Source organism: Sprattus sprattus (assembly GCF_963457725.1).
Source record: "Sprattus sprattus genome assembly, chromosome: 1".
NCBI lineage: Eukaryota > Metazoa > Chordata > Actinopteri > Clupeiformes > Clupeidae > Sprattus > Sprattus sprattus.
Genome location: NC_137920.1, coordinates 54,528,019 through 54,550,896, shown reverse-complemented (window position 1 = coordinate 54,550,896; position 22,878 = coordinate 54,528,019). Strand labels below are relative to the sequence as shown.

The window sequence follows — 22,878 nt, the reverse complement described above, 5'->3', positions numbered from 1 at the left end:
GCGCTGCCCCAGAAGGGGAGGGACAGCAGAGAGCAGGCAGCATTTCACAGAGCAAGCACAAACACAGAAACACACACGAATCTAATACTCCAAAACAGCACTATAATTCTTGTGAGTTGAGTTTATTCCTGACACGTTTACAATTGAATCACTACTTTGCATATTAAATAAAATAAGATTTATTTTGCCACAAAGCACAGATTTATTGAGCGCCATCTGGATCTGGTGGGGCAGTGCCCCATGTGTCCCTAAAAACGCCACTGTTTTTTTTTTCATATACAGACTCGCCTTTAAATGCTTAGGAAGTTATTAGGTGCCGCCGGCATAGTTTCAAAGGAGTTTCTACTTTTTTAATGTGGTAAATATGGTACAGACAGAGAATTAGAAATTTAGCAGAAATGAAATTCTGAAATAATGAAGTTCTTAAGGACATCAGAAATGTTGGATTATTTTTCCAGAGGCTTTTGAAAGCTTCATATCTCAGGGTATGAAATAGTCATGAGCGTACGCCCATCCAGAGGCGCAAAGAGAGGGTAAAGCTTCTCACGGAAAGCCCCTTTGAAGGTGAAGATGTGTGACCGTGTCTCCACGTTGTAGAAGGAGATCTGACCTTCGTCGTAGTCCAAGTAAATGCCTATTCTGGTGGGCACCATCTCCAGGGGCAGCACCGTTTCCGGCTTGGTGCAGGCGTAGAACTGCCGTGTGCTGCGCCACAGTGCCCAGTAGCCATCTTCAGGGTACATGGTGAACCGGCCGTGACGCTTGGAGGAGGCTGTGGTCAGACCTAGCTTCCAGTAACCGTTGTTGGCCAGCTTTACTTCCCAATAGTGGCGGCCTATGGTCATACCCTCCCAGCCCAGGACGCAGGGCCAACCGTCGAAGCGCTGCACGCTGTAGGACACTTCTGTCTCCGAATGCGCCTCCTGCACCTTCTTGCGGTCATCGGACACGATCAGCCATGGGTGGTTGGTCATGGGGTCCAGCGTTACGTTGACTGTATAGGAAAAACATTAAAAAAACATTAAGAAAATCATATACCTGTGGTTAGCATACCAAATGATCTATGTTTCTTTATACTGTTATTCATGATGTGTAGGCTACTGAGGCTAACATACCGGTAAGCATTAGCCTATACATTAACACAGATTCGTATGGTTAATTAATGTAAAGCTTGCATACTCAATACTCAAATTCTGAAGTAGTGTAAAAAGGTACCTGATGCACTACAGATCCAGTTCCACACTAAAGGAAATAAGAATAACACAGTTTAAATTATGATCAAAATCATAAAAAACACATTTTAATGAAAGAATAATTCAAACATTAAAACCGTAATTACCTGAATTTGGGATGTACTTAGGTGTGTCTGTTTTGTGAAGAGAAATTAAATTAAAAATAATTCTTAAAATATAATTACACTTCCAAAATTGATTGGTAATAAAATGGATCCATTTCACTGATGCTAATGAGCCTGACCTGTCTTCCAAGTGAGCTGTTTGGTGGCAAGCCACATCTGAGACACCTGGAACAGAAGGGCATAACAAACTACATGTACATTTATGGAATGCAACAGAGTGTTTGCAGTTTTTTTGCTGTATATTTATTCATATATATATATAGAGAGAGAGAGATCTAGCTAAGCTCAGGCAGGGCAATGAAGAGTATTTTAGTGAGAAAAAAGGTCCTCAGGGGAAATTAGTTTTGTATCTTACCTTGCTGTCTTCTTTCAGCAGTGACCAGGTGAGGAATTCCAGGAAGGGCAGCAGGGTCTTCAGTTTCTTCTTCCGCAGTTCTAGATTCCTCAGAGTCTGGAGAAGCTCCTCTCTCATCAGGCCACAGCTCTTCACAGTGAAGCACACACGCACGCACACACAGAGACAGAGATAGAGAGAGCCATACACATATTATAGTAACGTATACAGCAGAACCATATCATGAAAAAAGCCATATTTTCATGCAGTATCCATAAGTTGTACCTCAGTCACACTTTGAAGCTCCCTGGCCCATTCTAGGATCCTCTGTTCAGTGGTGTTCTGGTCTTTCTCCTGGTCCTCCTCGATAATCTCACTGAACAGCTGCACGGTTGGGGTACAATGAAAAGCAGACAGATGTAATCATAATGTAGCCATACAGCAAGATATCCAAATAAAATACAAGATGCAAAATGTCAACACTTAGTTCTTTTGTCTCTATCTACAAGGGATTGTAAGAGAAAAGGATTGTAGAAGTGCGTTATGAGAGCAGCAAAAATCAAATACGATATTCTCATGGTAAAAGCTCCCTACCGTGTCCACTCTCTTGAGCTCCTCGGCCCACTGTAGGATGAGTTTACGGCTCTGCTCGAGACTGTGATTACTGGATTTCTGGTCTTTGCTGCTGCCATTGGCCTTGATGGTGTTCTGATCGCATGCACACACACACACACGCGCGCACGCACACGCACATACACATACACATACATAAATACACACAACGAAGCATGACTCACTGCTGTGCACTGCATTCAGGACTGTTAGTGATCGTAGTCTTTTCCCCAGATATCCCCATAAAAATCTTTAGATATCCACTGATCATGGAACATTTCTAATTGTTATGGTTTACCATAGCAGCTATAAAATGACCTAATCATTCTCATTCGTGAGATGAGTCTTTCACCTTATCATTCTATTGGTATTACTTTATATAGCCACCATTTTATCCGTTGAGTTTGTTGATCTGAGCCATAAAACTAAAATCTGATGACTGGACAACTACCCATCTCCACTGCCTCCACCGCCACCAGTCGTCTGAGCCCAGTTACAGGAACTGTAACTTTTATAACTAGAATAATAAAGTAACATTAAATCAGATTATGATTACAAACCTTGTAAACATTCTCAACTTCTTGCTTCCAGGTGTGGATAAATTTGATACATTCCTGTAGGCCACGCAGATCTTTCAGGTGCTGAGGAGATGGACAGATAGGAGAGGGGCAATATGAGCACACAAAAACATATAAATAAAAATGATAGGTAAACTATTGACTGATTTCCCATATTAACCTGCTGTTTGTAAGGGGTAGTTCTGATGGGCAATGAGCTGTGCATCTGAATGTCCTCATCTGGAAGTGCCCAGCGCACAGCTCCCCCAAAGGTGCTGCTTTGGGAAGTGCTCTCAGGTTCTTTGATTCCTGAACCACACACACACACACACACACACACACACACACACACACACACACACACACACACACACACACACACACACACACAGACACAAACACACACAAACATGAAGACACACAAATACGTAAATGCATCTATTCACAAACACATTTTGGACATTCACTTTCCAATTTCTTTTCAGTACATTTGTATTTAAAGATGTGGAAGATCCTGATAACACACGAGGACCGAATGAACACATGAAAAATACATTTGTAGAAAAAAAAAAGAAGAACTTACTGATCTTTTTCTCTTTGTTTTTGGCCTTCGTTGTGCCCTTGGCTGTGAGGGCCATGGGGGAATCTTCCTGGGGTTTAATTGAAGCCATTCTTCCCTCTGCCAGTGAAATGTTCCCTGTGCAACTGGCTGTGACACAAGTCCAAAGTATGATCAAAGTTTTCTTGGTCTTCTAGAAAACCTCAGCTTCCTGAAAATACTTTGCTATCTTTATATAGCCGCCTCCTGCTTTGTGAGCACCAATAATGCTAATTTTCAAAGTACCAGGCAGCTGCTTAGAGCAGGGGTTCTCAGACTTTGGGGCCAGGGACCCCTCAAAGGGAAGAACATTTTCCAAGAACCCCTTCATAATCGCATCCCAAATTAAACCATATAGGCTCATAGCTATTTGTAATGTTATATGCTTTTGGTCTCTTTACTCTAAAACCATATAGAGGAGCACATGGCTGCTGATTGTTGGGAAAGGTGTGAGGAGTCAGAGCATTTATAAAGCTTTGAAATCACCTGGCCTTTCCTGAAGCTAATTACTGTCTTAGCCCTTGGTCAAAGTTATCTGGTAGCTCTAAACTCTTGGGGTGCCCAAACTCTTGATTCAAATGTTGAAAAGAATGTTTCCCATCTTTAACTTTATGGATCACTTTTTGGAGATCAGTTCATCTTCTACTCACTCAACTATTCACAGTAGGAACGAGTTTGATCAGGGGTGCCTAAGCTTCTGCATGGCACTGTACACACAATAATCATAGACATACACATTTACAGATAAAAATGAAACATACTGTTAATATACAAATGTAGTCAACTCGACAACTACTATAACTGCTACTACTAATACTACTATAGCTTGTATTACTGTTACTACTACTACTAATACTACTTTATAATAATAACAATAATAATTATAATAATAATTACAATAAATATGATAATAGAAGCTTAGATAGTGTAAGCTAAGCCTAATTATAATGTGGTATATTTCTAAATTATAATAAAGTGTAATATTTATATAACATGTTTGTAAAATACCTCTGTAGTATAAGTTTTAAAGCTATAGATGCTATAAACTATGTAGTAGATACTTTAAGAGTTAAACACCATACCTTTGAGAGTTCACTCAGGGGATCCTCAGAGACCTGTGCATTCCAGATGGATCAGCGAGCAAAGACAGCAGACTTCCTCGGTAAGCTCAATTTACTTTTTGTGTTTTACAGCATCTCACCAACCTTTGTGCTTTCGGTTGTCTAAATTATTGCCCTATCATAATGTGGCAAACATTGCGATAGCATCAGCAGTTTTTATGATTTCCTTATGTAATCAGTTTGGGTTGTGCTCTGGGTCATAGGGAGAGGCAGCCATTTCAGTATTTAAACCCATTTTTAAAATGATTAAAACCTTCTATATTTTCACTGTGAGGTTATTATGAAGTGCTTCAAGTAACACTCGCTAATTCCATCTGATTGATTTTTTTGTCTAAGACGGCCCTCGAATCAATCTTCACAGACAGAAAGATTTACAGAAATGGTTTAGTGAGAATTGATGGCGAGGCTACAAATCACAATGACAATGACTATCAAAGCATAGTCATGACAATATTCTTGTTTTGCATACACAAATGATGATGCCATAACCATGATAGTGACAGTATCTGCTTTTCCCAGTCCTGATAAAAACACATGCCCATCCCATCAGTGACAATACAAGGCATGTTGGAATTCTTATTGCTGAGTATTGTACCATCTGTGAGAATGTCAGAATCATACTCTTGATGATTTACTTATATCATCTAACTGGATTCATTATTGTGAGTGTTGCCTGTTCTTAGAGTTCTTGTCCTTCACAACTATCGCACCACAAAAGGATCTTCCAAATAAACTGTAAAATGTTATTGAAAATATAAAATGATGTGAATTACATTTTATAGATTGTTATATATTTTACGTATAAAAACAGTCATATCATTCAGCATGAACTCAAGAAAAACCTTTGACCCGACCAGTGTGCTTTTAATTCACGGCCCTTTGATAAACAGTTGTATCTCTGCCAACACCAAAGCCTAACGATAAGGAATGATTCTTTTGATTCTATGGAAGATAATATCATGAATCATAACACTGCTGGCACCATGACCGTTCGTGTGAAACAGAGGAAGACACTTTATTGTCTACGAGCCACACTCTGTCTTGAAGAGATAAGTGATGGATCCGGTGCCAACATTTAACGCAGTAAAACAAGGTCCCTAGAGCACGTCCAGCATCAATTAACTACTTTGAGAGAGTGTACTTTTGACATTTTGCCTTTTGTATGCTTTATTACGTTGTCTAGCTTTAACTAGAGATTTATTTTAGACTGTATCTAAGACAAGGTCATTCATGTGATGGGAGAAAGATCCAAGGCTGAAAGTATTCATCTTAGTTCTTAACCAAGGGAAAGAACAGATGAGGAACAAGGATTTCTCACACTTTAGTATACCACAGATTTTGAGACAAATAATTTACCATATTGTATGTGAGTAAGTACATGGGGAAGTCACAGACAAGCTGGAGTGGTAAATATCCAAACATAAAACAGGTCCTAAGGGAGAACACTGATAGTTGGTGATCCCAGTTTGTTTTGGATATGTGTATGAATCAGTGTTTCTGTTAGCTGGTAAAAAAGCCTGGTTAAATTTATGAAAAAGACGATCCATTAAAACTTTTTACGATCAATCTAAATGTCCATCAAGAATGCTCATACCAAACATACATTGTATCCTCAAACATGACATTTGTGTTTGAACCACAGCAAACACATCAGTGACGGAACAACATTTTATTGATTAATAGTCTACAATGTATGTGCGTGTGTCTTCTACAGTGAGTAGTATTTAACTCCAGTTTTGGAAAAACTGCTTGAAGAGGATTGATTCACGTCCCTGGGGAAGAATCTCCACCTATGAGAAAATTAAAATGTCAGGCAAATGTATTAGCCAGCAGTATAATCCAGTCTCATAATCAATATTCAGACTGATTGACTGGTTTTACTGCACTGTATGATATCAAAAACAGTACCTGTGTTTTTAAGGGATAGTTCATCCGCTGGATAAACTGGTCTGCTATTTTCAGAGACATCATCCTCTCCTCAGAGTTGGCTCCATGCCCTGCGGATCAGTCAACCCTTTCATGACCCACCAAGAGTAGGCTTGTTACAAACAAAACCTGATGTACACACACCAACTCACCTTTCCAGATGTAGATTTTGCCGTTATTTCCGTTGTCCAGTATGAAGCAGTCGTCTCTCTCCAAGAGCTCTTGACAAAAAGGGCTTTTATCAGATAGCATGGTCAGTGACATGGATCCTGTGGCATCAGACACCTGTGGAGGGAGAGGTAGAGAGAGAAAAAGAGAGCGAGAGAGGGAGAGAGAGGGAGAGAAAAAGAACAAGAGAGAGGCAGGTGGCATGACGACAGGAGGATGGCAAGCGTAGAGAAGATCACATGAGGCAGAGCGTGTAACTGAAACCATGTCCCCTGTTTGATTACCCCCACCTTGTACAACGTGGCAAAGTTCAAGATGTCCGTTTGGGTGTCATCCTCTGGTGTGCTGTCCATCAATCGTGGAATCAGTCCAAGAACCTGTCATTGAACTCAGATTCAGTTGTCCATTGTTTTGTTTACTTCATTAATGTCAGTTAAAAAAAAGTCACGACTCAACTGTGCACTTGAAGTATTCTGTAGCCTGCATGTTCTATTGACCTCAGGGTCTGCGCTCAGCAATGTGTTCATCTTCTATTGACCTCAGTGTCTGTGTTCAGCAATGTGTTCATCTTCTATTGACCTCAGGGTCTGTGTTCAGCAATGTGTTCATGTTCCATTGACCTCAGTGTCTGTGCTCAGCAATGTGTTCATGTTCTATTTGTATTTGTTTTGACCTCTGACCTCTATCATCTCCAGTGGCTCCTCTCCCTCTCCCGCATCGATGATTTGGGCTTTGCTGTGTCTCTCCGTGTCACGTATAAGAGCAGCAAACTCACGCACCTTCTGACGCTCAAACATGTTTGACTTTGACCCACTCCATGACACAATGGTCTGAACGAGCACAAAGTCACACAGACACATGATGAGTACATGACATTATCACACACTTTTTCAAACCTTCTACTTTTCCAGGGCCATCACTGAAAGTCTTCACACCAAGATATCTGCGCACACGCTCAACTTTTTCATCCTAACTGACTTTAAGGAGATAAAATTCAATTTCCTTGGCAGAGTTTGTGCAGAGGTACACCCTTGGCAGAGTTTGTGCAGATGTACACACACACACACACACACCACACACACACACACACACACACACACACACACACACACACACACACACACACACACACACACACACACACACACACACACACACACACACACACACACACACACACACACACACACACAAACACACACCTCCCCCAGATCTAATACAAAGCAGTCTCCTTTGTTGAAACTCTTCCAGCTCAGTTCCACCTCCTTAGCTCGGACATTCCGCTTCCCTTTGACCTGGTACAGATGGTGAACTGGTCCAGAACCCATCTGAGCCCTCCTAAAGCCAGACTCCACACCGCCCTCCTGCAGAGGGAACACAAGGATATGCTGTATATCCAGAGAACTTTTTTAATTGTACTGTAAAAACAGACATTATGTCATAAATATGAGACAGAGGGCATTTCTCGTAAGTTGTCATGACAGTTGCTATAAGACGATAAAACAGTGTCATGTGACCACTTCTGGTAACTGTCGTGACAGAATTCCAAATTATTGCTGCTATGTTTCTGAGCATGTGACACCCTTATGCTCAGCACCCTAATGCTGACCATGAGAATTCTTAATATAGTAACATGACACTCTAATGATGAAATTGTCATAACAACTTATTATAGGATATGACATCTTCGATGATTTATTTATACAAAGGCTATGGTCCTCTAATGACGGAGAGTTGTAGCAGCCTACTATTCTCCTTGGGCCTTGTGACATTCCTGCCCCAAAGGAAAGGAAATAATGGATCAAGCATGTCTTCCTCAGTGGAACTCACCCTGTAGCTGAGTCCTGCAGGGAAGAGGCTCATGAACTCGGGCGTCTCGTAGCCCTGGACCTGCCGGTGCTGGACTGGGTGCCCACCCAGGAAGTGATCCAGCTGGATGGCCAGCATGGCACATGCCCCCTGTTCATCCCGTGAGGACTTCTCTCCTGACGGGGAAGGGTAGCAGTAAGGATATATATTTTAGTTAGTATAACCTTACTTGTCTCCCTGTCATCCATTTGATCTAACCACGATATTAACATTTGGCAGGTGCCATCTCCTGTCTATGAAGCATGGCAGTGGCATGTTGACAACAGTCATCATTAGCCAATTAACGGTCATATCATGACACATTGTGAGGCTTTGTTCCAGTCAATTTAACACACACACACACACACACACACACACACACACACACACACACACACACACACACACACACACACGCACATACGCGCGCACACACGCACACACGCACACACGCACACACGCACACACACACACACGCACACACGCACACACACACACACACACACACACACAAACCTGTGAGTTGTGTTGGAATACGGCTAGATGCTGAAAAAAGTGTTTCTTCTTTAAAGTTCTAATTCAGAGGCCTAGATTTGGATAGGAATATACTGCATATATTAAAAGACCTGTCAAATCAAACTGTCAGTATATTACATGTGCCCTATAATCCCTAATCCCCAATCCCTGAAGGTTAATTGACCTTACAACCATCCTTACAATACAATTGAGTCTGGCTATTTTCCCCCAGTGTCTGCATGTGTGTATCAACCTTTGCTGAATGATGCAGTGAATCTCTCTCCTTCTGTCTTTGACACACACACCTACATACATCCACGCACACACATATTTTTAATAAACTATAAAAAGTTTGGGAAACACTGGTCTAACCAGCCTAATTTTGGCCTAATTTTAGAACTACCAAAATAGCAAAACAAAATTACAAAATTGTTATGCATCTGCCTTAATCTGTTCCTGCCCTCAATAATTCCATTCCAAGAAATAAACCCAAAATGCGGATTTTGCTTTATATTCGCATCTCTAATTCAGTCAGTCTGTTTTCCAGCAAAGCCTCCGCTATTGGACTCTCTCTCTCTCTCTCTCTCTCTCTCTCTCTCTCTCTCTCTCTCTCTCCCAGAAGGAACTCTACACACCCATCCACATGTGCAGGTCTGTGCCCTCTGCTCCATGGGTGCTCAGCACCAGGTAAGCGTCCCCGTTGAAGAACACCCCCAGCTGGTCGGGCTCCAGAGGCACAGCCTTCATCTTCTCCACCCTCCACGTTCTCAGGCCTGGCTCACGGACCTCCGGCCCAAACTGCCCTGGAACAGCCCGAAGTGGAAGCATCCTTTTTGGGCAGATGAAGGGGTCAACGGGTCGGGTAAGCTGAAGGGGAATCTAAGAAAAGAATCATGAAGAAGGGGAACGAGGCACCAAACACTTTTTAGATGATTTAGATTTAGATTTAGAAGAGCAACAAAAAAGGATTGGAGAGTTTCCAGAGAGCAAAGTCAAAAGAACAAAAGGATAACAAATACAAAGAGGGGGGGACACTGACAGAATTTGAAGGAGTATACAACGGAAAGATAGATGAGGTCAAAAGAAAGGCAAGAAGGGGGGTGTGGTGGGTCCATTAAAGGAAAACAAAAGGGAAAGGGTGGTAGGTGAGAGAGCGGAGAATCCGGGTATAATGGCAGCGTAAAACGAGAAGCAATTGGACAGGGCAAATAATTCATGAGGCAAGCCGACGCTGAAATCATAAGGCGATTAAAGAGGTGGGGGGGGGGTGTGTGTGTGGGGGCACAAGACGCATGTGACCGAAAGACACGTGTGTAAATCCCACAGTTCCCTCTATCTAGGATCTCTCAATGGGAGCTATTTGCAGACCCTAAATCACTTCTGCCCATCACATCTTGCTTCCATAGAGTTGTGTTCCATAGAGATACACATACAGACACATGTAAAACACAGTCTTATTTATGAGCTTATTTTCACACAGCCACCAGGCCTAGAAGTTCTACTGGCTTGGTTAACTTTGGCAGAATATCATGTGTGCCCTTTGGAATTGCTCCTAAATGGTCACAGAAATGGTTGTTTATCCCAGTGTCCTCAGTCATTTCACCAGACTGGTTGGCATTATTAGTCTAGACTGCCTCCTCTGTGGCACCATGTCAGTGTAAGATACAGAAAATCTAAACTGTAAACAAGGTCAAATACTGTCATAAATATACTATTCATACAACTCCAAATCTCATAATTTAAGATCATTTAACAATTTGGAAATACTGGGCTATATGCTATATACCAGCAGCAATTTTATTTTAAGTTTTCTTACCTTGTGGTTAATCCTCTTGAGCGTCTTGTACAGAAACTCCAGGGTGCGTACTGTGGTGTGTGTGACAGTTTCACAGTACCACTTATTGTGAAAATTGACTTCCCCCGTGGTTTCCTGAAGGCATCATCCAGCTCAGTAGTTTTGAAAGGCAGGTGCAGTGACTGAGACACAGGCCACAGAGTGCATCATACCTCCAGTGAAGCATAACTCCCACTCACATGTTTATGGTCTAAGGTTTTCCTCCTTATTCTCGTAAAGTTATCGTGCATTATTTCTTTGCACCTGTAAACATGCAATGTCGTTGGTAAAACACTTGGAATGGACATTCATTCATTATCTAAACCTGCCTGATGCAAAAGGAAACGATCAACAACATAGGCTACACAAAAACTCCAAATTCAACCATTAGTCACATTTTGTCAAATGTATTTAATTATTTTACATAAGTTCACAGCCAAAATAATGTATTGACCCAGATATTACAACCTTGAGAGGTAATGAAAAGCCATAAATGTCCCTGAAGTACTAAGAACTGGTATGGAGACATTACATTGCCAAATACTGCCACTAGAGGGAGATCTCGTCCTATGGTTTTTCAAGCTATACGTACGTCTACGTCTATGTCTACGGCTTGCCGCTTGTGTCCATATTTGTATGATAAGCAAATCACCACTGATATTGACATGATCCGTTAAGGAACTTGTAATATTTCACCAGGTGGCTAAATTAAGTGCGGGACACCTTAGTGACAGTCAGTGTGAAAATAAGACTTTAAATCGTTCTCGACTTTGATCTGTTTCAAATAATGGAAAATATACCAGGGGAAAGGCAAAGCTCAAAAGATGCTTCTGTCACATTGTGTTGCTGCTGTGAATTTTTTGAGAGGACTTTTATAGTGGTGAGTGAGAACCCCATGGAGGCAGGCTATTATACAGACCGGAGAAGGACCATATCGGGAACAGAGGGTCTTCTGTGGAGCAGTCGCCTGGCTCAAGTTACAGAGGAACACTAATTCCCATTGAGGAATGATAAGGTGGGCACTTTTGTGGAGAAAAACAGCGTCAACTTTGCATGTACTGCTGCCAAATCGGGTGCTGTAATGGAACAAGAGGAAACAATATTTCCACCTGGACTTCTAGCCAAAGCTATAAAAAAATCATTTCTAAATAGTATATAGGCCTATTACTTGCAGGCAGCTCATAGCTGTGTGTGTAGCCGATTTCCATTGACTCCCAGTCACAGCAAGAGCCAAACTCATGAGTCATGATCCAAATAAAACGTTCACGGTCAGCCCTCTACTCAGAATAGCCTTTTCATAACAATGGAGACTATCTGACACAGCAAGTAGGCCCAACAAATGGCACAAAACAAAGAGAATACCCTGGCCCTACTCTCTCCACATGGTTACAATATCCTGAAGTTAACAAAAAGCTGTTGATACTTCAGCTCAACATCGAATAAAATACAACCCTAAACCCCATGCTGTTGAAGAACCTGTGTTAAGGGGCTGGTATTGTTTATGGCTTAGCCACTGTGTTTGTTTACAAATGTTCTACACAATTACACAACCTACACAAAGACTACACCATTTTTAAATAATCTAACTTGTTAAACAAGTCAGTGACTAGACACGGTATGCCTATAGGGTTACATGAAACTCATTTTATCCAGCAATGCACATTTCATCTGTATTCAATTAAAATCTGTATTAAATGAATACCATATCTTACAGCATGATAAAAAAAGCAATTTTACAGAAACCACAGACACACAATAAAGGTGTAAGTTCACCCCAGCTCTGAGCCTAACTCCACCCACTGCAACATTTTGGGGCAGACAGGTGAGGCACAGTAGGGCTGAGGAGGAGGGGAGTAAACTCCTATGGAAGATGTGTCTCCATCAGCAAATGAAGATGAGAATCACAACTCTGGGGCTGGTGGATATGGACAGCCCTCTTCATGATGTAGAGATGGACCAAACGGTTGCCCCTACATCAGCATCCAAGTGCATCAAGTTCAAGTTCAAGTCTGTTATTGTCAGATGCACAGACCAACACAGTCAGACTGGGCACTAAAATTCTTAAGATAAGACACCGCACAATAACCTACCATAATATAACAGAACAGAACCTACAGGTACTCTGAAAATAAATTACACATCTGAAAACATATAATAAACCTTCTAGATATACAAAGTAAATATTCAATACAATCTGCTAAACATGTAATACACATAGAGTAACCTATAGTAACCTAGTAGACCTATAATTACGTACCTAAAGACAAATCAAGGGTGGGAGTTACAGGTAGTGCAAAATTACCAAAAGTGCATACAGTAGTTAGAAAGTGACAGTGTGTAAAGTGTCAAGACTGTATCACTGTCCATTTGAAGCCTGATGGCCCTGGGAAAGAAACTGTTCTCCAATCTACGGGTGCGAGACCGAATGCTTCTGTAACTTGCCAGAAGGCAACGGGGTAAAAAGTCTTAAGGATGGATGGTAGCAGTCTTTTAGGATCCTGCAGAATGCCAGCTTTTCTGAGGCATCATATGTGGAAGATGTCCTGCAGGGCTGTGAGCTCCCTGCCGTTGATTAACTCAGCAGACCTTACCACACTGCATAGGACCTTACTGTCCTTGGCTGTGCAGCTCCCATACCACACTGTGATGCAACCATTCAGAATGCTCTCTATTGTGCATCTGTAGAAGTTGGTGAGGATGACAGTTTGATTTTAACATGATAAATAGTGCCATTTTCAACCCATGGGCAGATTTGTATTACAAAATTAAAAATGATGTCTACTTTAACACGATGGACATGTTCATCACAACTAAGCCATATTATTTTGTTTACAGCTCATAAAAACTAATTTTAAGGGTGAACTTACACCTCAATAGTGATGGGGTGGAGTAGTAAGCATTTAGACAGATAAAATAGTGATTGTTGCACGCCCGTGACGTGAAACAGACATTGTTCTGGATATCCAATCAAAGGGGACACGGTGAAGGTTGGAGCAGCATCTCGGTTTTGATTGGATAAGACGCCAGGCCTTAGGTTTGGTGCGGTCAGAGAATTGCGCTTTGACACATTTACAAGCAATACGATGTAGGACACACTGAACTTGAATGGACGATGAAAAGTGAATTAGCAAGTCTTAAAATGTTAACATGTCATTATGCCATGTAGAAAGGGATAACAGGACTTGTGCTGAATGTCTATTCTTTTTTTATATAACCTCAGATGTTTACGTTCAGATGGTGGAATCGCATGCAAATGCAACACTGTAACGTTAGCATCGGCTAAACCGATTGTGGAGCATCTGTCGACACCCTTATCACTCCACAACACAATCCATCATGGATTTCGTTTTGAGTGGAATGGCTGCCTGCGGAGCTTGTTTATTCACAAACCCACTGGAGGTAGTGAAGACGCGGATGCAACTTCAAGGGGAGCTGAAGAGTCGAGGAACCTACCAGGTTTACTATCGCAACGTGTTTCATGCCTTTTACACAATTGGCAAGGTTGATGGACTCGCAGGATTACAAAAGGGCTTGGTACCAGGACTCGTGTATCAGTTCGTTATGAATGGGGTGCGTCTTGGCTCATATGCAATTATCGAATCCTCCGGCTACATTCGAACTGACGGCAAGGTCAGCGCGGTCAAGAGCATTGTGGCGGGGGCTATTGCAGGAATAGTCGGTGCCTATATGGGCAGCCCGATTTATTTGGTGAGTTAAAAATGTTGCCTTAGCTGGGTTTGTTTCCTAGCATAGATTACATACCCGCGTTATTGCGGTAATCTGTTTTGATTGACAGGCTGACATGCAGGCGCAATCGACATTCCATTGTTAATAAGGTATAATCAGAGTATAAAAAGAATGCGATTGCTGAAACTACATATATTTGTAGATCGGTTCAACAATTGAATAGGCCTGCCTTTTTGAATGGTACTTAACAGTTGGTGCGCATCAGTTAATATAAAATGATGAAAAACTGAGATTATCATGTTCTATGGTCCAGGTGAAGACACACCTGCAGAGTCAGGCAACGTCCTCCATTGCTGTTGGCCATCAGCACAAACATCGGGTGAGATTTGTTAAATCTATTAATATGCTTTCCATTTGCTATGTGACCACCACTTTCTGTGATGTCTTCAAACTTCAGTCACATACCTGTTTCTCACTTACAAGCGTTTCTACTGTTCCAGGGGATGCTTCATGCACTGGCAGCCATCCACAAACAGCATGGCATTATGGGACTGTGGAGGGGTTCCAGTGCTGCTATTCCAAGGGTCAGCGTGGGTTCAGCTGCCCAACTCTACACTTTCTCTGCTTCCAAGGAGCTTGTGACAAATCTTCAGGTTGGTTCTGAAGCCACAGTTAGCTCAAACCAAAAGTGAAATTAAGACTTATGTCGAAAGTTACTGCATGGACTCATACCTAATATGCTAAGGAACCCTCCTTTGAAGAAATTCCACTGGAAACTCCAGTGTGAAGGCATACATTACATAACACTCTTTTGAGGCAACAGAGGAACAGAAAGGACTTCTCAGTGGTCCTATTTCACAGAGACTGAGGGGGAAATGGCTTATTAAGGCATGTCGGAATTCTGAAATAGTTCTCTAAATGACTCCAAGCCTCACCCTCTGTGATTTTGTGATATTTTAGCTGTTTCCAGAGGGCAGCTGGCTGATATCCTTAACCTCTGGAATGGTCAGTAGCGTGGCAGTGGTGGCGGCCATGACTCCGTTTGATGTGGTTAGCACCCGTCTCTACAACCAGCCAGTGGACCACCTCGGCAAGGTAAGCAAACAATGGTTGTTTTCATGACTCGCTCGGTTACACGTGCGTCCTATGACTTTGTGGAATGCGTGTGGAATTTTTACATGGGTATCTGTGACTCCTCACACACAGGGCGAACTGTACCGGGGCTTCACCGACTGCTTCTCCAAAACGCTGAAGAAAGAGGGATTTATGGGCCTCTACAAGGGTCTGGGAGCTTCGTACTTCCGCCTCGGTCCACACACCATCGTGTCTCTGCTCTTGTGGGATGAGCTGCGCAAGTTTTACAAGAAACACAGTTAGTGCCTCAAGGGGAATAGTGTGTGTGTGTGTGATAGGGAGAGAAAGAAAGAGAGAATGAATGAACGTGAGTAGAGAAATTACTCATTACATGGCAAAACTCATCACCCCCAAAGGCCTCAGGTAAACAAATATCTCATCTGGATAGGAGTTGGAATGCAGAAGACAGAGAAGTGAGGAGAAAGCTTACTCAGGACGTGCCCTATATGTTACACACTGGAGGAGGGAAGTGGGGGCCTACTGCTGAATGTTCACTGTACCACAGGAGTGTAGAAGTCTGGTATGAGGGGTGTTTTAAATAGACCTGCAGATCTGCAAAGGGACAGCATGTTCTTTGGGCATACAGGACGCCCATAATGCTAATGTAGCAAGTTCAGAACATTTTCCCAAATTGCTAATGGAAAATAATATGTTGTTCTGCTTAAAATCCTGCTGCTGTATGCCATGCTGCTGTAAAATGCCAAATAGTTCCACAAGTTTTAGTTTTTAAAATGTATTTTAAAGGCATCAACATTTTATCTTCCATGAAGTTACTGGAACAATATGCATTTTAAATTCTGAATACAGTGGGGGGGAAAGGAGAGCTGTTACGTATTGTCCTTATGAACAAAATATTGTTATTCAGTGGTACTCCCTATGACTCTGGCTGGACATTCCACAGTCATTCTTACTGAGGGTTTTTTGATGGGACTCAAGATAAGTAAACCAGTGGTAAGGTCTTCCATTTTGGACTAAGTAAATGATTCCTCAAACAACAGTAGCATTCTTGCACCTGCATTTGTTTGGTTTTTGGTTTGATGAACTGCAGGGGCCCTTTTCACATCCATTGTCATGGTAAGTTGAGTGAAAAACAAACCGGTCTTTCCGTGGTGACTTAAAACACCAAGTCAATACCTAACAATGTTGACAGTCCCGTGTTTTGTTTCCAATGATTTGTTCTTTGTTCTTATCCTTTAGAGATAATTTGCATTTCAGTAGACAAATGGATTGTGCTCAAATGAACTTCTACCTTCTAACTTCTGCCTTACTGTAGAATATCTTTTGCTACTGATAGTGTTTTAAAATGGTTGTGATGCTTGGTGATAATCAACTTCACTAGGTGCACAGGAGATGCACTTGATATAGGAAATGTATTGATTCAGAGAGTATAATGTAAATCTAACAGATATGTATCAAACTGTGGAAGAAATTAACCAACAATAAATGTGTTTTGAAAAAAATATGTTTAAAAATATTTTGAAAGTTAAAAGAAAATGTTCACTCTATCCACTACAAATGTCAAGGTCAAAGAAAGGTTTAAGCGCTGCAACATCCCCTCTCTGTGTCTCAGTTAAACATTAAATGGCTTGTGGCCTCGTTACATTACAATGAACGAATAAGGGCTGGTTTCCATGACAACCTGAAAAGAATAATGTTCCCTCACACTTGATATGTTTACCAAACTCCACAAACAATGCAATGAAACACTCTTGGGAATATGAGTTTAGGGTGGTAAATAGCATGTGAATCGGGGGAGACGGTCTACAAAGACACTCTGAATCACTTTCTCAGTTTCACATTTCAGATAATGTTTAACAAACCATTTAAGTAATTCACCCAACTCTTTACGAGTACAGGCACACATTCTCCTCCAGTGCATTTGCTGATAAGCCATTCCATTGAAGTGATTAAAACAAAAATAGTTTATTTACTTATTTAAGTACATTTATTATAACAGGTCATTCACAATTAACTAATGCAGATAATTAACTTGTCGTTATCTGACAAACTGTCAGGTAACAACTTTTTAAACGTAAATTTTGTCAAATTTGTCCAAATGTGACACGTTATCATGTGACTATCGGTCACAAGTCAATTGTCACAAGTCTGGATGAACACTGGAGACGGTCAAAAGGTATACAGCTGTTTAATATGGTCAAAGGAGGAAGAAAGAACCCTGCAACACTTAACAGTGCTTATCAATGGATCTGTGAGCCAAACTCAGAGGCACACTCTCACTGCTGATTGGAGGACTCTTGAAGAAACTGAATGTGTTTGAACAACACTGCCTCACCTCAGTTGTCCCTTGTCAGGTTTCCCACTCATTTCCAGATCAATCTCTGATAGGATCTCAATTTCACCTTAATTCAACCAAGGAATGGATATTCAGTGTACTAAATGTCTTTACGTAATATTTGTCTCCAAATTGCCTCCATTTGTTTAGCTATCCAAACACTCCAGGGTCAAGCAGTTGTAAGGACTGTAGCACACACTGGAAATCCTGCACGGTCCAGGGCTCTGAGGCCAGGTTAGCATCCCCGTCTGAACCGTTACTGCTGCTGAGAGGGCTGAGGGAAGGGTAGAAACACACACACACACACACTCACAAGTGAGCTCAGTCAGGTGGAGTAAATAAGGTTTTAAAATATACAGAAAGTCTGTCTAACCTTAAAATACAGGGATTTGATATACCGCTTTGTAAGGGCAGGGTGTCTCCATCCAGTCTTTCTTTTGGTAAAAAACAACTGAACTGAACTCCTACAGCTTCTTCATTCAATACCCTTAAGGTGCCATTTGTCAACATCATAATTAGGTCTTAAAGTAAATGTGCTTAAAGTGAAAATTAATTTTGAGTGTCCCATTGTCTGTGATTGATAAGCTGATCATGTGCCCATTCTATTAGTGATAGCTATCAGAATGCTAAGGACAGACATATGTGTATATGTGTGATGCCAAGAGTCTGGGCTATGGGATTATGAATTAAAAAAGACACTCACTTGATGATGACGGGGTCATTGAAGGTTACAAGGATATCTGTGGAGAACTGAGGAAGCCTAAACAGGCACATGTGGATATTCACAGTGTTTTTCGCCTAAAATGGTTAAACAAAGTCAATCAGATCACTGACAGGTCAGAAAGGCCTCCACATATGTCATGCATGTTTTCAATCACATTGTTTTCCAATTGACCTATTAAAAAAATCTTTAGGCCACTGGTTGAAAAGTAACAAGCTGCCAGCCTTTATCTGTAAAAGACAGATACTATAGGGAGATAATGGCAATTAAAAGTGGGTGATTATAATCAGGTTAAGTTTAGTTATATCTTATAGTGATGGTTGCACGGAAGGGGGGGGGGGGGTGTAATTGTATTGGTTGTTGAGCTCAAATATCATCAACCTTTTGCCAGAATCACTGACTGAAGCTTTGAGTTTGAATACTGGAGACACAAAAGACGTCAGTATATTATAATTACTTGTACCATTATGCTGAAATACAGTATATACTGTGAGTAAACACGAGATTCATGATCAGGCAGCTGCTGTAACCACCAAAAGTTGGCCAGCATTATATCCAAGATGGTAATCTTAGCATGTTCACAAAGGAAAGGTCCCCACACTTGTAGTACTGAGACACCTGGGGTCAGGAAGCAAACTGAGGTGTGGGTGACTGTAACTAATCATAGGGTGGGAATGGGGGTAGGCCATTGAGAACCACCTCAGGCAGCAGGTCAGAGAAACCTGATTATCAAACAGACCAACAATAGGTTGCCAGAACGGTTTGCATTAAAACCCTAGCTCATTAACACTAAAAGCCTAGGAGGTGCCTTAAACAGTATATATGGCTAGAGTTGGAGATGCTTGTTGTTCAGATCAGCACAGCTGAATTCGGAGTATATTCTATGTGCTTCATTTCTGCACTTTACTGGAATAAAGACAGATCGCTACATCAACCACAAAAGAAACTTCCTTTCCTTACAGCACCTTTAAGTGTCAAAAAGTCCATACTGAAGACACAAAAGCTACATCAGCATTATAAATTCCTGTTACTTGTAGCCTTATGCTTAACGACTTCCTTGTCCGTCACAGTGCTTCAAAGAACAGCCCTATTCCCACTAACATTCCATTTCAGGGAACAGACACTTCTTTCAGTGAAGAGCCACGCACGACTCACTTCCTCGTTGAACTTGGAGACGAGCTGCGCCCCCGTCAGGAGCCAGGCAGAGGTGCACTGGCCCAGTGACAGCTCTGTCTTTGGCACAAACTGGATGGAGCGCACCTCAGAGGTGCCCGGCTCCGATGCTTTGTTGCTACCAGCCACATCCTCAAAGTGATACCTGGGAAACCAAAGGCACAGGCTCATATTCTTAAATATTCATTAATAAACTTAAACTTCATTTTCAATCAAATAAACTTTGAATTCACTTTTTAATTTAAAGTTCCTCTGAAACAGGTAAATTCTTGTAAGTCTAACGTAATTGTATAGGCCTACCGATAATTCTTCTGGTATAAAACGTTGAAGGTTGAACAAACAACATAATATATCAACTATATCAGATGTCTTACTCCTTCACATATCTAACCTGCTATCTCAAGATCCTCTTTTGTTATATTTTTGTTTCGTTTAAATAAACAGCTTAAACATGACACTAATCACCCATCAAAAATGATTATTTATATTTGATATGTAATTTATAGTTACTTTGCGGCATCTTCATTGTCCACATGACTCTGGTACTCCAGAATTTCTACTATGATGCTCTGGTCAGTGTCCCGATGGGCAAAAACCTCCTGGTTGTCTGGAATCTCCCTTAGCTCACTGCCATCACAAACACATGAACAGGAGCAAGATAGGAAGATATTAAAAGAAAAAAAACAAACAAACATGATCATTAACTCTAATATTGTAGTATTGATGGCATGAGTAATGTATTTCCATTTAAAAGAAAGTTGGTCTGTCAGCAGAGCCCTTGCAGATACATATGATGGCTATGATGTTATTGCTACCTGATGTCTTGAGCACTGGGCGGGATAGCGGCTGACAAGGCTCCTCCAAACAGAGGCCGAGCCATCGCGCTGCTGTGAGTGATGGAGATGTTCTAGGAGATGTTCTGCACACTCTAAGGTGACAAGATCATCACACATGGAGCGTATTCTTTATTCTTCTTAGACAGTTGTTGGTTACAGACGCAGCATCTTCCAAGAACTATACCCCACCTAAAAAAAAACCGAAAGCGTATAGGTCTCAGCTTAGAGCATGCATCACCACTGTTATTTGGGGTCTGCCCCTTTCATATGGAAGTGACAGTGAGTTTATGTATCCTTGTCAGAACAGCACAGTACATCTTTCCACACAGCGTACCTACATCAGCATGTTCGAGGGCAATCGTAGAGAAACTAACGTTAGTGTCTACCTTGCTTATTAGGTTACTTGTTCCGAATAGTACAGGTTAAATAAATGACAAGGCACTGTGTTATGACCCACGTTTATAAGAACCATTGATGGTTGAGGTAAGTTAACTAGCTTACTCGCCATATTAGCTATGAAACATCAGCCTTAACACCCATGATACAAGTGTGTCAAAAAAGATAAAAGAGTACTTGTTACTGTCTTTTAACGAATCCCTTGAAATGTCATAACACAACGTTATAAGACAAGTTTATACAGCAACAGGAAACACGAAAGCGTAAACGAAGTTTACCAAGTATAAGGTAATGTTGCACATGCCTCTGCTTCAAACCATCAGACGCATTCGTCGCACGGAAATGAGGTAACCGATGGCTGTGAGCTTGATGCTGCACTCTAGTGGTTGTATGACAAATAGCTTATGCGTCCATTACACCGTCAATATTTTCAAACAATAAATAGTCATACTAGGCTATATAATACACCGAACATCATGCCTTTAAAATGTATATACCACGCATCAGTAAACAGGATTTAAAGGCAAGTTCATACTGAACAATAGTAGTAAAGGTACATGGACCTACACTTCGGGCCAAACTTTTTTTTTACAGTAGCCTATGCAGTAAGGCTACTACCCAAGTAAAACAAAAATAATTAATATATATTTGTTTTAAAGATTTGATTCTATATACGATTAACATTGTAATGTATATATGTAAATTCGTGAAATTTGCAAAACGGAGCAAAAAATTCTAACTTCAAACTCTTGAGAGGGCAAATGTTAGCCTACTCATAACGTCATCATTTCACCAGGCAACGTCACAGAACAGCTGTACGCTCTTGCTACATTTCTGTCCAGATGTTCAGGCTACTAATCCTAAGCAGATGTCTGTAGCGGGTGAGTTAAGGAGTCATATTAAAATAGCCCATAAGTATTACTGTAAACGTTAAATATATATATTGATATTTTTTTCTCTGTCTTTCTGACAGGCTAGTTGTCCACGGGAATGGATCACCCTGGACCATCGAAACCCCTGAAAGGTATTCTGAAGAAGGGCACATCCTTTCAGCAAGAGCCCCTCATGCACATGATAGACTGTCCGTTGAGCGCGTCCTCTTCGGCAAGTGAATTTCAGACGAATCTGGAGAGCAGCAGTGGTACTGGAGTCGCCAATGCACAGGCTCGACAGCTCAAAGGCATCCTTAGGACAAATCTCCGTTGTAGTGTGTCTGACTCTGAGGGGACAAAGTGCCGGTAGGTGTAGCGTACCTTATTATGACCGCCGCGCGACAGCGGTCATATAGGTTTAGTTAGTCGAGTTTTTTTTCTGGTTATATTTAAAAAAAAAAAAAAAAAAAATTCTGTTTGCCGATTTTCTGTCAACGATTTCCGGGACAAAACTGCACCATAATGCTTGGTCAAAACTGCAACTGATACACATACACAGTAGACATTCGTATGCACACATACACATAGACATATGTACGCATGCACAAATAATTACTTTAATACATAAAAATGAAACACAAACCAATTTACTCACAAAAAACACACAAACACACTGACAACCATGACTCATTCTGTGCCAAAACCTACTGAACAGTTCGGCGGTCATATTTTGTAACGCTTTGTGTTACGTCTAGTATTTATCCTGCATTTGGTCTAATGTAAGCACCCCCATTTTGAAACGTTTTAGCAGACTATTTGATAAAAATTGTGAAAAATGTGTCCATCCTGTTTGTGTTAGAAAGCGGCAGAGATGGGATGAAGGCAATATTCTGGC

The 22,878-nt window shown here is 41.3% G+C and overlaps 4 protein-coding genes across 5 annotated transcripts; 1 reads left to right on the top strand and 3 right to left on the bottom strand.

Moving 5' to 3' along the window:
* Positions 1–473: 473 nt before the first annotated feature.
* On the bottom strand, positions 474–3,531 carry LOC308362698 (uncharacterized protein; the record flags this gene model as incomplete). The annotated part of the gene is made up of 10 exons (XM_080835426.1): positions 474–994; positions 1,216–1,242; positions 1,340–1,366; positions 1,477–1,522; positions 1,713–1,841; positions 1,977–2,075; positions 2,286–2,399; positions 2,864–2,944; positions 3,042–3,169; positions 3,444–3,531. 10 exons carry the CDS (start codon positions 3,529–3,531, stop codon positions 474–476), a joined length of 1,260 nt encoding a protein of 419 aa, XP_080691552.1.
* Positions 3,532–6,303: 2,772 nt separating this feature from the next.
* On the bottom strand, positions 6,304–9,865 carry LOC308361808 (macrophage-capping protein-like; the record flags this gene model as incomplete). Its single annotated transcript, XM_080834263.1, has 8 exons — positions 6,304–6,369; positions 6,488–6,576; positions 6,658–6,790; positions 6,964–7,050; positions 7,354–7,503; positions 7,876–8,037; positions 8,504–8,658; positions 9,673–9,865. 8 exons carry the CDS (start codon positions 9,863–9,865, stop codon positions 6,304–6,306), a joined length of 1,035 nt encoding a protein of 344 aa, XP_080690389.1.
* Positions 9,866–14,207: 4,342 nt separating this feature from the next.
* slc25a35 (solute carrier family 25 member 35) lies at positions 14,208–16,973 on the top strand (the record flags this gene model as incomplete). Its single annotated transcript, XM_080856795.1, has 5 exons — positions 14,208–14,579; positions 14,872–14,937; positions 15,059–15,211; positions 15,519–15,653; positions 15,765–16,973. 5 exons carry the CDS (start codon positions 14,208–14,210, stop codon positions 15,933–15,935), a joined length of 897 nt encoding a protein of 298 aa, XP_080712921.1. The 3' UTR covers positions 15,936–16,973.
* Positions 16,974–17,614: 641 nt separating this feature from the next.
* rangrf (RAN guanine nucleotide release factor) lies at positions 17,615–21,403 on the bottom strand. Of its 2 annotated transcripts, none has more exons than XM_080848734.1 (6): positions 21,390–21,403; positions 20,695–20,904; positions 20,390–20,506; positions 19,862–20,024; positions 18,689–18,783; positions 17,615–18,259 (listed from the first exon to the last, which is right to left on the bottom strand). In XM_080848734.1, exons 2-6 carry the CDS (start codon positions 20,757–20,759, stop codon positions 18,136–18,138), a joined length of 564 nt encoding a protein of 187 aa, XP_080704860.1. In that variant the 5' UTR covers positions 20,760–20,904; positions 21,390–21,403; the 3' UTR covers positions 17,615–18,135. The 2 variants fall into 2 exon arrangements, with proteins under 2 accessions (XP_080704860.1, XP_080704861.1); XM_080848735.1 differs by having other exon boundaries at positions 17,615–18,250.
* Positions 21,404–22,878: the final 1,475 nt, after the last annotated feature.